General features: G+C 37.4%; 1 protein-coding gene across 1 annotated transcript; it reads left to right on the plus strand.

The window, feature by feature from the left end:
- Positions 1-7,283: 7,283 nt before the first annotated feature.
- Positions 7,284-13,405, plus strand: LOC133296481 (nucleolar complex-associated protein 3). The gene is made up of 8 exons (XM_061495481.1): positions 7,284-7,881; positions 9,054-9,192; positions 9,396-9,572; positions 9,648-9,784; positions 10,504-10,833; positions 11,549-11,688; positions 11,821-11,918; positions 12,439-13,405. Exons 1-8 carry the CDS (start codon positions 7,787-7,789, stop codon positions 12,925-12,927), a joined length of 1,605 nt encoding a protein of 534 aa, XP_061351465.1. The 5' UTR covers positions 7,284-7,786; the 3' UTR covers positions 12,928-13,405.
- The last annotated feature ends 1,443 nt before the right edge of the window (positions 13,406-14,848 follow it).

Consider the following 14,848-nt stretch of genomic DNA (forward strand, 5'->3'; position numbering starts at 1 on the left):
CGTAGAGCTTTATATCTCATTGCCCCCCCCCAAAAAAACTATATTATCGTTTAGTGATGCTTATGTATTTCAATTTTTTTACAAAGCCAATATATATATATAAAAGATGTTATCTGCATGAAATAAATTTTAGGATTTTCAAAAAATCGAAAACCGATCCAATCCAAACCGAAAAAAATTGGATTGGATCGGATCGGATTTGAAAAAAAGTCCAAACCGAATGGATGATTACATGGTCAAACCGAAGGAATTGTACCGGATGATTTTTGATTCCAAAACCGATCCAATCCAGACCGTGAACACCCCTATATGCACTGGATATCCTAGATGAGACGGGCATGTTAGGCTGTAAACCCATTGATACACCTATGGACCCCAATGTTAAGTTATTACCAGGACAGGGGGAGCCACTGCCAGATCCTAGTCGCTACCGCCAACTAGTTGGAAAATTGAATTATCTTACTGTGACAAGGCCAAATATCTCCTTCGCAGTGAGTGTTGCAAGTCAATTTCTTGATTCTCCCTGTGACTCCCATTGGGATGCAGTTATTAGAATTCTCCGATATATTAAAAAGGCGCTAGGAAGAGGTTTATTATATACAAATAAAGGGAGTTCAGAGATCTCTAGTTATTCAGATGCTGACTGGGTAGGTTCTTCTTCAGATAGACGATCCACCTCAGGGTATTGTGTCCTCTTAGGAGGAAATTTGATCTCTTGGAAGAGTAAGAAGCAAACTGTGGTCGCCAGATCCAGTGCGGAGGCAGAATATCGGGCAATGGCAAATGCAACCTGTGAGCTCATCTGGCTGAGACAATTGCTTAAAGAACTCCATCTCTGTGAACAAAGGCCTATAAAGCTCATTTGTGACAACCAAGCCGCTTTGCATATATCCTCTAACCCAGTCTTTCATGAGAGGACCAAGCATATAGAAATTGACTGTCATTTTGTTAGAGAAAAGATCCAGTCAAGGGAGATCGAGACAGCATTTGTCAATTCCAATGATCAACTTGCGGATGTATTCACTAAAGCTCTTAGAGGTCCCCGAATAGATCATATTTGTAACAAGCTGGGAGCTTTTGATATATACTCACCAGCTTGCGGGGGAGTGTTAGAAATAATATTAATTTATTATTATTAGAATAGTCTAGAATAGTCCAGATTGTGGGCTTGGCCCATTAGGTCATCGCATTAGGTTTTGTAGTCTCTATAAATAGAGAGCCTCCTTGTACAAATTACATACACTTGAATATAAAATATATTTCAGATTTAATTGTAATTACAGTGAACACAATTAAAATTTGGCTCAAATGAGTGCTTTTGTGAGAGCGTTAGCCACATGATCAATGGTTGGAACATGAGCAACCACCATGTCTTTAGCCAAAACCCTCTCCCTCACAAAGAAAATGTCAAGTTCCATATGTTTTGTGCGAGTGTGAAGAACTGGATCATGAATGCTATGGTATTCAAACTGTCACAAAAAAATACTGGTGTAGCTAAAGGCACACACAGTTCACATAAAAGAGATTGAAGCCACAATATTTTTGCACAAGTTAGCCAAACTTTAGTATTAAGCTTTAGTGCTGGACCTGACCACCAAAGTTTGCTTCTTGGTCACCATCGGACAAGGTTTGGTCCCAAGAATAACCAAGCACCCAAGGTTGAATGCCTGTCATCAGCATCACTTTGCCAAACTGCATCACAGTAGGCAGTTAGAAATAAGGAGCGATTAGGAGCTGCTGATTTCTCAACCTGAAAGAGGTGGTGCCCTTGAGATATCTCAAAATACGCTTAATGATTTTCCAATGATTCATAGGAGGTTGAGCCATTAACTGACAAATTTTGTTAACAACAAAGCTATCTATGGTCTAGTGATGGTGGATATTGGAGAGCTCCAACAATACACCTATAGTGGTGAGGGTCATTGATAAGGACCAAGCAAATAACGAACTAAAACAGAAATTACTCAAGGAAATAGATCTGAATATTCCTCATTCATATATTTCAAGGTTTCCATTACAACCAGAGCAAGGTAATTACAATAAGTGGAAATGTGAAAGAAATAATGCAGAACTTCCAATGGAAATTAACAAGCAAAAAGTAAAGATAATGCGGAACACATATGAGAGGTTCCACTCTCTCCCAATCCTAAAAAGGGCCCAAGACGTTTCTGAATTTCCTCTCCCTCAACGTTCCTCCGCTCCTCCTCTTAAACAAACGCGTAACCAACTCAAACATCCACAGCTGCATTCTGTTAGAGGGCAAACTTGTCCATACAGTTGTGTTACATCTTAGCCGTTCCAATTGGACCAGTATTGACAGCTGGACCTGTTGCTGCAAGAGAAGCCCAATTCTTCCTATTCTTGTCCCTTCGGTATACCTGCTGGATTGGGGTTGTATCAATACTCCCCCCAATTTAAGCACCTTGTCCTCAAGGTGGAAATTTGGGACTTGATCCTTGATAACAGTGTAAAGAACCTTGGGATACACCACCCCAAAAGCTAGCTCAAAGGGTGGGAGTGCCCAAGGCCTTATAAAGGCCACATTAGTTGCACATACAACCAATGTGGGACTATATATCTCAACACGCCCCCTCACACAAGAGCCCATTGGGCTTGAAGAGTGGACAATGCAACAGGCTCATCCTACCTGTGCTAAGAAATGCCACAAGAGAAAGTGGGGGGCGGCGAGGCTCTGATACCAAGTTAAATGTAAAAGAATACGTTGTGTATTGATCTGTGTCAGGGAGTTACAATATATAGAGATCCTAATGGGCTTAAGTGTAAGGCCCAAACCTAATCCAAACCTAATCCTAATACAGTCAGAATACAGTCAGACTATTTACGGATAAGACAGAATCCAATCATATCTAATCAAATCTAATCATATCATATCTAATATTCTAACAAACAGAAACAACTTCCCAAGTATTTTCGAATTCAGGGAGATCACACCATTTAATTAAAACTTCCATTGTCCCCATTGAGGATAGACGCCACTCTATCACGTCCTCTGGAAATACCTTTAACTCCCAACCTTCTGAAAGACTAGGAGGCAATGGTTGGGTATTTGGGACAGAAGATGATGCAGGTTTAAGTAACGAAACATGGAATACGGGTGCACTTGGCAATTGTCAGGTAGTTGTAGCATGTATGCAATCTCCCCTACTCTCTCCATAATCGGGTAAGGACCAAAATACCTTGGACTGAGCTTTTCATTGACCCTCCTAGCAATGGTTTTCAATCTATAAGGCTGGAGTTTCAGATACACCATATCTCCTACCAGGAAAGAAAGATCCCTGCGCTTCTGGTTTGCATGTTTGACCATCCGATTCTGGGATTGAACCAAGTTGTGTTGTAATTCGTGTAGAATTAAATCCCTTTCCACCAAAGCTTGAGAGACAGCCTCAATGGCTGAAACAGAATCTGTTCCGCGCAGCAAATTTGGTGGGTCTACACCATAAAGAGCCTTGTAAGGAGTCATTCCCGTGGAATCCTTGTATGTGGTATTGTACCAAAATTCCGCCCAATGAACCCATTTTGGCCACTGTTTTGGTTTTGGGCCACAAAAACAACGAAGATAAACCTCCAAACACCTATTCACCACCTCCGTTTGCCCATTTGTTTGCGGGTGATAAGCTGTGCTGTAATGAAGTTTGGTTCCTGCACTTTTAAAGAGCTCTGTCCAAAAAGAACTCATGAAAACTCGGTCCCTATCTAACACAATGGTCAAAGGAAATCCATGCAATCTGACCACTTCCTTGATGAACAATTCAGCTACCCCTTTTGCTGTATATGGATGGGAGATAGGCAAAAAATGCGCGTACTTGGACAAACGGTCCACTACTACAAAAATGGTGTCCACCCCTCATGCTTTGGGAAGCCCCCCAATGAAATCCATTGAAACGTCAGCCCACACCTTGTTGGGAATTGGTAAAGGTTGCAACAAACCCGCAGGTGTCAAATTTTGGATTTTACTTTGTTGGCAAACAGTGCACACAGCCACATAATCTCGAATACATTTTTTCATACCTTCCCAATACACCATCCCAGCTAACCTCTAGTACGTACGAAAATAACCCGAATGTCCTCCTATACCCGAATCATGAAATTCACTCAAAAGAGGAGAAATCAAACTGGAGTTTTTAGTTAAGACTAACCTGTCCTTGAAGAACAACCTGCCTCCTCTCAACTGAATCCGACATGAGCATCAGCATTTACAAGCAGGTCCTGCACTATGCCTCTCAATTTACCATCTTGCTGCACTTCTCGTTCCAGCAGCTCCAAGTCTGGTAATTGCACCCGAGTTAGGCTGAAAAAATGCTCTTGCCGTGACAGAGCATCGGCCACTAAATTCTCCTTGCCCGGCTGATACTGGATGTCAAAGTCAAAACCTATCAGTTTGGACAGCCACCTTTGTTGTTCCTTTCCTAGAACCTTTTGTTCCAATAAATGCTTTAGGCTTTTCTGGTCAGTTCTCACTACAAAGTGTCTTCCCATCAAGTAGTGCTTCCATTTCTAAATTGCAAGCACTATGGCCATTAACTCCTTCTCGTATACTGACTTGCTCTGAGCCCGTAAGGAAAAACCCTAACTGATATAGGCTAAAGGCCTATTTTCTTGCGTGAGCACAGCACCAATTCCCTTCCCTGAAGTATCGGTCACTACAGTAAATTTTTTACTGAAATCCGGTAATGCCAATACAGAAACAGAGACCATGCAGCCTTTTAATCTCTTAAATGCTTCATCAGCTTCCACATTCCACTTGAATGCATCCTTCTTCAACAAGTTGGTCAGGGGTTTCGCTATTTTTCCGTAGTCCTTGATGAAGCGTCGGTAGTACCCGGTCAACCCCAAAAATCCTCTTAGCCCCTTAACATTTTTTGGTACCGGCCACTCATCCATAGCCTTAAGCTTGTTAGGATCAGCACTAATTCCTTCCTTGGAAATTATATGACCAAGATATTCAACATGATCAGTCCCAAAGCTGCATTTCTTGCGATTTACTACCAGCTGATTTTTTCTTATCACTTCAAACACCTTCCTTAACTGATCTTCGTGCTCCTTCCTACACTTGCTGTAGATTAAGATGTCATCCAAGAAAACCAGAACAAATTTCCTTAAAAACGGCCGCAAGATATCGTTCATTAAGGCCTGAAAAGTTGAAGGAGCGTTGGTCAATCCAAAAGGCATTACGAGGTATTCGTAATGACCTTCATGCATCCGAAACGCGGTCTTTGGTATATCATCTGTTTTCATCCTTATCTGGTGGTAACCAGATTTTAGATCCAACTTAGAAAAAATCGCCAAACCTCCCAATTCATCGAACAACTCTTCCACAACCGGTATTGGAAATTTATCAGGCACGGTGAGCTTGTTGACCGCCCTGTAGTCTACACACACCCGCCAGCTGCCGTCTTTCTTCTTGACTAAGATCACAGGGCTAAACAATGCAATATACCATGAACATGAAGTTTGAGATATTCTAGAAAAACTCTAAACTCACTACCCCATTCTGTTTGTATAGCTTTTATGGGTAGTTTGAAATGGGTGTTAACCATAGAATGAATTTGTTTGAAGACACAGAGTGCCTCAGACTTTTGTTTTAAAGGGTACATCCAAGCATATCTAGTGTTTGCATCAACAAACAAATTAACAAAATATAATAAGAATGGCTTGAGGTTGATTTTATCCGGTCAGGACCCCATAGATAACTGTATATTAGTTCAAATGGTTGATTATATACTGTGGATGAAGGAGAAGATGGTAAGCGATGGGCTTTGCCAATGCAACAAGAATTACAGAAACTTAATATAGTTTTATTATTGAATGTAATTTTACAAGAGGAAAGGACATTCTTTACAGTTTCATTGTAAGGGTGTCCTAGGCGACACTGCCACAAGTAATATACAGAGCAAGGTTCACAACTATGAGCGGTATCATATACATTTGTACAAGGAGTGACTACAACACTAGGACTTTTACATTTATCAAAAACAGAATTGTTACATTGAGATTTGGTAGGTTGACTATCAATACTAGATAATGGCTCTAATGCACGAGTTCCGTCTTGAAGAATATTGATTCTAGAGAAACAATACAAGCCATCACGACCCACAGTTCCATTGAGAAGAATTTTATTGGACCCCTATGATTTAACATACCAAACAATGGGGTGAAATTTGAAAAGCACATGATTATCTTGGGCAAATTTCTTTACACTAATCAGATTCTTCACAATTAAAGGAACATGAAGAAGATTTTTAAGTTGAAGATGTGTTTGCTAATCAGTGGGTGATACAAAATTAGGGGAGCCTATAGCATTATGGTCAAATCTTGTCCGTTTCCAATCAGGACCTTATCTGGCCCTGATAACTATTGGCTTTGTAGCAAATTGAGTGGATTGGCTGTAATGTGATGTGATACTCCATAATCAGGATATCCCCATAATTATGGTAATTCTGGAGTGGGGAGAATACTAGTTTGTTTAGCTAGCATTGCTTGAGGCCGGGCATTCACGTTTGTTGGTCAAACATACTGAAACAGCCTTGGTTGTTCTTGCTGAGGAGTAGCTCCAAAGTATTGAGAATGCATGGCATTTGGTGGAGGAGGAAGGCTGGTTACAAATGCTTCATCAAATCTATACCAGTATGAACGAACATCATGTCCGAATTTGTGGCAGAGCGGGCAGTAGACGTTTGCTCGATTCCCACATCCTCTTCCTCGATTAATCCTGCCATTACTGCTTCCTCAACCTTGATTCAAAGTGTTGGAAGGGCCAGAACCTCTAGAATCAGAGTATGATTCTCCCTGGTTGATGCTGGAGTTCTGGTTCACTAGAACAAAGCCAAACAACACCTCCTTTTCTGTTGTTTCGTTTTCACCTGAGCATGTTGAGCGAGATTAGCAATTGCTGAATTACTTTGTAAATTATCATTTTGCTAAAACAAAAGTTGTTCATGAGCCATTAGCTCTATTGCCAAGTCATCAAGAGAGGTTTGAGAACGAAAGAATTATACTCAGCTAGTAATCCTTCAAGTATATAGTCATATTTTGGAATTGTCTGCGTTCCTTTTTTCATAGATCACAACTCAGATATCAAGTGTCTCGCTTTTGATTTCATCATTCTGTGGAATAATTTGTTGATATTTTCTCATTCACGACAGGTTCTGAAAATGTGGAGAGCAACCACAGGAAGAGAATTTGATCGTGAGTTAACCACTCATTATACCAAGGATTCACCTTGTTATTCGCACAATTCTTCTTTGATATGAACTTTAATGGAATCTTAGGGTTTGCAAGGAAATGATGGAGTTGATGAGAGGCAATGATTAACACTACAATTTGTGCCAAAAGAGATAGTTGTTCTCTGACAATTTGACAAAAATATGATAGTTGAATAGGGATGGAGTCTTCTTCTCCATAGTTGAACCGCTTTGATTATTGTTGATCCAATTTCAGAAGTTGAGCAAATTGAAATGGTTAATAAGGATTCCTGAAGATTACACACAATTTATTACCTACTTTCTTGGACGAGGAGGTGCAACTAGCTTTGAAGATCTTGAGTCCCAAATCCTAGCTCGAGAGACAATGATTGCTAAGTATCAAACCAGTTCCATTTCGTCCTCTGCAAATCTAACACACAAAAATCCAAATCCTCTGTTTGTTCATGTTTCAGGTGTAGCACAACAGGGGATTGTAATTTAGTCCAACAAACTTGGTTACGCTCAATAAAATCCTTTGCAAAACGTTGGAAACTCTTTTGGAGGCACTGTAATTCCTACTCGCGATGGCTGGCATGGTGGAAGAGGCAGAAACCGTGGTGACAACATTGGAGGAAGGTCTTCGCTTCAGTGTCAGCTCTGCTGCAAAAATGGCCATGAGGTGTCCAGTTGTTGGTGGGATTTTGATACGTCTTTCAGAGCTCACCAGCTCCACCTTCCTTCAACCAACAAACTTTTTCGGCGAGTCAACCATATTTTCCGATGTGTTAAACTAACTTTTCGGTAACTCAGTCCAATTTTCCAGTGGGCAAACCAAATTTTCCAGCGTCTCAAGCTAACTATTAGATGGTGGTACTTTCAAACTTTCCAGCAAACCAAGCTCTTCCCTCAGCCACCTTCCAATCTCAATTAAACACTCTATCTACCACTCCAAGACCTGCTAAGTTTATGCGCAGACCTCAACCTCTAATTCCTTAGCTATGAAATGGTTTCCAGGTTCAGGTGCCTAGGGGTTAGGGGTGTAAATGCGCCGAACGGCTTGTTAGGGGCCCAAGGCTTGATTTGCTTTACGCTTGACTTGACCTGCCTTGTTTAATAAATAGAACGCTCAAGCTTTAAAAAAAGTTTGTTTAGCAAGCCTAATTTAATGAGGCTTGGCTTGAAAGACCCTTAGCTGGCCTGATATTTTTTTATAATAAATAATATATTTTGTTCTGGCTAGATAGCATGAAAGATGTAATTATATGTGGACTGCGTAGGTTCTATGATAGTTTTTTTCCTTACGAAGGAATACAAAATTTGATGCATTTATAGTCTCAACATTTGGACAAATGTGAGTTTGGAAAAAATACATTTTATAATTGTAAATGAGCCAAGCCAAGCCTTTAATTTTTCATAAACAAGCCAAGCAAAGCTCAATTTTTTTTCATAGGCTTGGCTCGTTAAAGCTAAAGCTTGGCTCGGCCCAGATCATTGAGGTGCCTCTTACCACGTGACATCTGAGGCTCACAATCTCCTCCAAGGTGAACCATACACTGGACTATAACAGGTTTATGTGGGTAATGGTCAAGGTCTGTCTATTTCCTCCATAGGTTCAACAAAGTTTCTATCTCCACAAATCCCAAAACTATTTTCCACTTACACAACCTACTTATTGTGCCCACAATAACTAAGAACTTGATGAGTGACAAGTTTGCTAGAGACAACCAAGTTTATTGAAGTGGCAGACTTTATTTACACTAAAGGCAATTTCTGCTCTAGTTAGGGTAGCATATCGCAGAGCAAAAATATTTTGTTTGTCTCCAATTAAAATTTCTTGTTTCTGTTTAACAGGAAAATTTGTTGTTCCACAATTAAGTCACTTTTTACAAACGAGGGTAAACATGGTGGTGAAGCTACATTGGAGGCTGTTCGATTGATTGCTGATTATGTCAAAGCTCATAACTGTCAATTACATCCTGATTCCGTTGAGGTATGAGTCTCACCCCTCCTATATTTTGTTTGGAGTCTATACTTTTTCTATTTTCTGTTTTTCTAATCAAGTTGCTGTTGTACATTTTTTAGTGTGATAAAATCATTAAAGCTATTTGAGTGAAGCCCTTTTTATTTTGTCTGGAATGTTTCACTCAACACAAAGCTGTTAAGTGATATTTGTTCTTTTCAATGCTTCTTCAGGTTTTCTTGTCTCTTGCATTTGATGAGGATCTTGGGAAGGCTGAAAAGAAAGTTGAGGATCAGAAATTTAAAAACAAGAAAAGTAAGAAAAGAAAAAACTTTGAGGCATCAAATCAGTTTCCAGAGAATGACAGAAAGAAAAGTAGGCAAGAATCGATCTCTAAGACAAGAGAGGAGGTATTATTTTTTCCCATAAGAATCACTCTGTTCTGGTGTTTGGTGGAGATGAGATTGTAGTGATACTTTCTGTAGGTTGAAGCTGACTACAAGGCTGCCTCCTTTACCCCGGATGTTATGGAGTCGAGACAGATGCAATCTGAAACACTCTCTGCGGTGTTTGAGACATACTTTCGCATTTTGAAGCATACAATGCAGTCCATATTTGCCAGGTGTGTTTTTAAATCATGCATATTACTATACTACAGTGAGACATGGGTGTTCATGGTTTTATAAACCCAGTTGCCCATAGAATGAGATACTTAATCAGCTTAAATACTGATATGGATGGATGGGTTAACTTAAATGAGACTACAAAATAAATAAATGAATACTACAAAATAAATAAATGAATAAAATGACATTCAGCTTAAATAAATGTTCAAAGAATATGGATCCAGTAACACATCCATAGGAGGACAGTTCATCGCAACTTTATTTACCTTTTGCATAACTGGAACCTTGGCAGCTAGTTATTTTCCAGTTCTAGCTATCTTATCCATAAAAAAAAAGTTTCATTTATATGAACTTCACTGTTAAGTTTATGTGCAGTTGTGCATAGAGAAGATGTGCATGAGCTGATGAGCAGGTAGTGTTAATTGTTGAGGGCTGCTTGGATATATAACTGAGAAAGGAAAAGGAAGGTTTACTAAAAATATATCAGTGTAAAGATAATGCTTTGGATATCTCTGTTGGTTTCATATTTTACTATGTTTTGATTTTTGTTTTCTATATATTGTGCTGTTTTTAAATTTTTTTATTCTTTACGTTTTGCTGTTATTTTTTTCTTGCATGTAGTTTTTGTTGCGTTGAACTTTTAATGACTTTTTGCATGAAAATTAGTGAATTTCTGTCATGATGGTTGATAATTTTCTCTCACCCTCTCGCTCAGGCCTGAAACGAACCCTGGGGCATTATCTGCTGCAATGGAGTCGCATCCGTTGCTTGGTCCATGTCTGAAAGGGCTGGCAAAATTTTCACATCTGATTGACATTGATTTCATGGGCGATCTAATGAACCATCTAAAAATACTTGCTTCTGGAAGTAGCAGCTCAGACAGCACTTCTGAGAAGTGTCCGAAATGTTTGACCATGTCCGAACGCCTCCAATGTTGCATTGTTGCTTTTAAAGTGATGAGGAACAATCTTGATGCCTTGAATGTTGATTTACAGGACTTCTTTGTCCACCTTTACAATCTTTTACTTGAATACAGGCCAGGAAGGTATGCATTAAAATACAATATCCCAAAGTAAACCCCCTCCTCCCTCCTTTTTTTTTTTTCTCCCATATGACCAATATGTTCCTGCTTCTGGAAATCTTCAAGACATGCGGGAAAGGTCATTTTTGTGGATACTGATATTAATATACTTGTTCATGTGCACTTCTGTTAGTTTTCTTGTACAAGTATTCATATAAAATTGATAATTATAATAACAAACTATTAAGTTATAAATACAATACATTCTTGGGTCTCAGTCTAACATCTTAAGCTTTTAGATGAGTAGGTATATCATATGGTTAGGAGTTCAGTCTTTTCCACCCTCATATTTTTTATTAAATTATAATTATAGCTTAAGGTAGTGTGTGCTTCTATATGTCAACTGCTAAGAATCATTCCCAGGCCTTCGCCTAAATATGTGTGCTTCTACAATTAGTTAGTTCATTGACATGTTTCTTGGAAAATTGACATTGTTTCACATATGCTTGGTGCGGACATAGATATACATCTATATGCTTGGGAAATTGATATTATTTCAGGGAAAGTGTTATTAGTTCCCCCACTTGTTTTAACTTGATTAGTAAAATTTAAAGCTGGTTTTGATGTTTGTGGGGAATCATAACCATACACCTGTCGTTGCTTTACGTAAAGCGGCCGCAGAAATAATTTTACTATATATATTCTAGTTAATTTATATGTTTCATTTTTTATGAAACAGAGATCAAGGAGAGGTATTAGCAGAAGCTTTCAAGATAATGTTGTGTGATGATAAGCAACATGACATGCAAAAGACAGCTGCATTTATAAAACGTTTGGCTACGTTGTCATTGTGCGTTGGATCTGCAGATTCCATGGCTGGTATGTTTTAATATTTTCTTATATTAACCTTAAGCTGCGTATATGCTACTAACTTTGGAATTAAAACATAGTGGAAAAAGAAGAGAGAAATAAACAGACTCAATATGTAGTTTTCTTTTCAACCTGTTTCAGCATTGGTCACGGTAAAGCATCTCTTTCAGAAGAATGTTAAGTGCAGAAATCTGTTGGAAAATGACATTGGTGGGGGCTCTGTTTCTGGCACTATTCCAGTAAGCTTGCTTCTTTCATGTATTTTTTGTTTGCATTAAAAGGCACATTCATCTCCATTCAGAATCTTTGCTTTATTTTTCTCCAGCTCTATTTTTATAATAGTAATTTAATTAAATGCGGAGAAGCGGGTGTACAACAAGACTGCAGATGTTAATGTATAATCGTAATGGGTCATTTATAAATGAAATAAGGAGAAAAAAAACTGGGTATGCCAAAACAAGAAGGCCTCCATCCCTTATAAAATGGGGATAGGTTATTATTCTACCTACTTTTTTTTATTACCTACCTTACTTTACCTATTCATCTTTAATACTGTTGGATCAGAATCTCAAGAGGAGAGAGAAAGAGTGAGATTCTGATCCATTGATATTGAAGATGAGTAAATAAGGTAAATAAGAAAAAAAAAAGTAGGTAGAATATCTTATTCCTATAAAATATACATAAGTGAAAACTATCGGTGTCTTTTTGTGTTGGCTTTTATGGACTATAACTAACTATACGTGTCTTTTTGATATGCAGAAATATCAACCGTATTCCACAGACCCCAATTTAAGCGGTGCCCTTGCCTCAGTACTTTGGGAACTCAATCTTTTGTCCAAGCATTATCATCCTGCTATATCAGCAATGGCCTCGGGCATTTCAAGCATGAGTAATACTGCAAATAACCAAGTCTTTCTTCTCTCCAAGTCCTCTCCCCAACAAGCTTTTAAGGAAACGTCTCTTGACCAGGAGTTATGTTTCACACAAAATAGCAGTATAAAATTAAATAACAAGAAGAGAAGAACAAATGGCTCTGCTACATCACCACCTTCCATTGGTTCTACAATAGTCACGAGTTCATTCAATGAGGATGAGTTGCGAAGGAAACTTAGTTCCCATTTTATGCTTCTTCATGACATCAAAGAGAATGAAAGGTTGAGAAGTGAGTTGGATAGGACTGCACTATCACTACAGCTATATGAACAATATAAGAAACAAAAGAAGCAACGATCAAAACCAAGTAGATGAGGTTCTATGAATTTTGTCAGCTTCTATCTTCATTTTTTTCCATGGGATCTATCTATTCTTTTCAGTTATTTATATCTGTTGAAATTCCAACTTGTGGCAGAGACTAGAGGTATAAAAGACAGTTTAGGTTTTCAGATTCATGATGGATTTTTTCTTCAAGCACAGGCCTGATAAGCCATTGATATATCATCCTTTAATTGGATGTAAAGTTGATGAAGAAAAATATTTGCATAATGGAAAACATGATCTTGAAAGTGACACGAAGAATCTAGTGAAGGAGACGTGAATTTTAGATTATAATAAATGATGTGCTTTGTGTTCTTCTTAGAGCAAAGCATTTGAATTGGTAAATGTAATATCTCTAATTAATTTTGTTAGCCAAACAACCAGGAGATTTACATGTAACCTTTAACTAAGAAGGGTGGGGAATAAGGTAGTGCACTCCCACTAGGGTTGAAATCTGTTGATGATGAAGTTTTGGTCTGGGTGGAGGATGCACCTCAAATTGCTGGACACTTAGCTTAAGTGAATGTAATTGTCCCCGTTTTTAGTTAATGGCATTCTGTTTTTTGACGTAAACAAAAAAAAAAAAATCTTAATTTTTTTTTTTCACCTACATTCTATTAAAAAAAAAAATCCAAAAATTTACTTTCATTAAACAGTTTTAAAAATTAAAAATAAGTCTGAATTTGTAATCTCAAACACCTATCTCTAACAAAGTGTCATTTCGGGGGCATTAAAATACAAATTGCAAAATAATAAATGTTTTTTAATTTTTCTTTGTCAATGTACATTTAAAAAAAGATCGAAAATCAACATAGATTACAATGAAGGGAAATAAAGTGAGGAAGATTGAAGGTAATGGTAAAGTGACGCAGGGTTTGAGTAGTTTGTATTAAGTTATTGTATTAAGTTATGAGTTCAATTTTTACTATTATATCAAAAAAAGTGAAGAAGATTGAGTGGAGCATGCTTTGTGATTGACCATTGTGTTCTTGTATTTAAATTTTTTATCACTTTGTTCCCTTTTTAAAACTATTTATTAATTGTAACATTTTATCAAAATTAGAGATGTGCAAAAGAACCAAAAGAATTAAACTTGAACTGAATTGTACTTAAAAGAACTCATTTTAAAAAACTTGTTCATGAAATGAGCTGCTTTTTAAAAATCAATTCATGAACCGAACTGCTTTTAAAAAATTAGTTTATGAACTGAATTGATTTTTTTTTTCTCTATTTTTTTCTTTTATTTGTTTATTTAGTCTTTTTTCTTTATTTTTATTATTTTTCTTTAATTTTATTTTCTTTATTTTCTTATTTATCTTTATATTTACTTTATTTTCTCTTATTTTTCTTTTTAAAAAAAAATTCTATTATCATTTATAATATTTTTTTTATCTTTTTATTCTCAATGTTTTCATACTTTTCATTTGAGTTCATAATAGATTTTTTATAGCTTTAAAAACCAGTTCAGAACTGGTTGATACCATTTTGAATTCGTTATAAACCAATTCATAACTGGTTAAAAAAATAGATTAGTTCTCCGAACTGAACTGTTCTTAAAGAAAATCGAACCAAATTAAATTGTGCACACCTCTAATAACAGGTTGGTCTTGTGCTTGTCTTCAGGTTCTAGACATATTATACTGACAACAGGTTTAAGGGCGTGCAAATGAACCAATAGAACTGAATTATATTGTGAACTGATCTGCATTTAAAATAATTGATTTTTAAAGTGAGGAAGATTGAAAGCCACTGGAATTGGTACAACGGTGAAGGATTTGGGTAGTTTGTATTAAGTTATGAGTTCAATTCCCACCATTGTATAAAAAAAGTGAGTAATATTGAGTGGAGCATGGTTTGTGCTTGACCATTGTGTTCTTGTATTTAATTTTTTTTTATCACTTTGACCCTCTTTTAA

Source organism: Gastrolobium bilobum, unplaced genomic scaffold, assembly GCF_033153095.1.
Source record: "Gastrolobium bilobum isolate Gb01-03AN ecotype WA unplaced genomic scaffold, APGP_CSIRO_Gbil_v1 utg19125, whole genome shotgun sequence".
Taxonomy (NCBI): Eukaryota; Viridiplantae; Streptophyta; class Magnoliopsida; order Fabales; family Fabaceae; genus Gastrolobium; species Gastrolobium bilobum.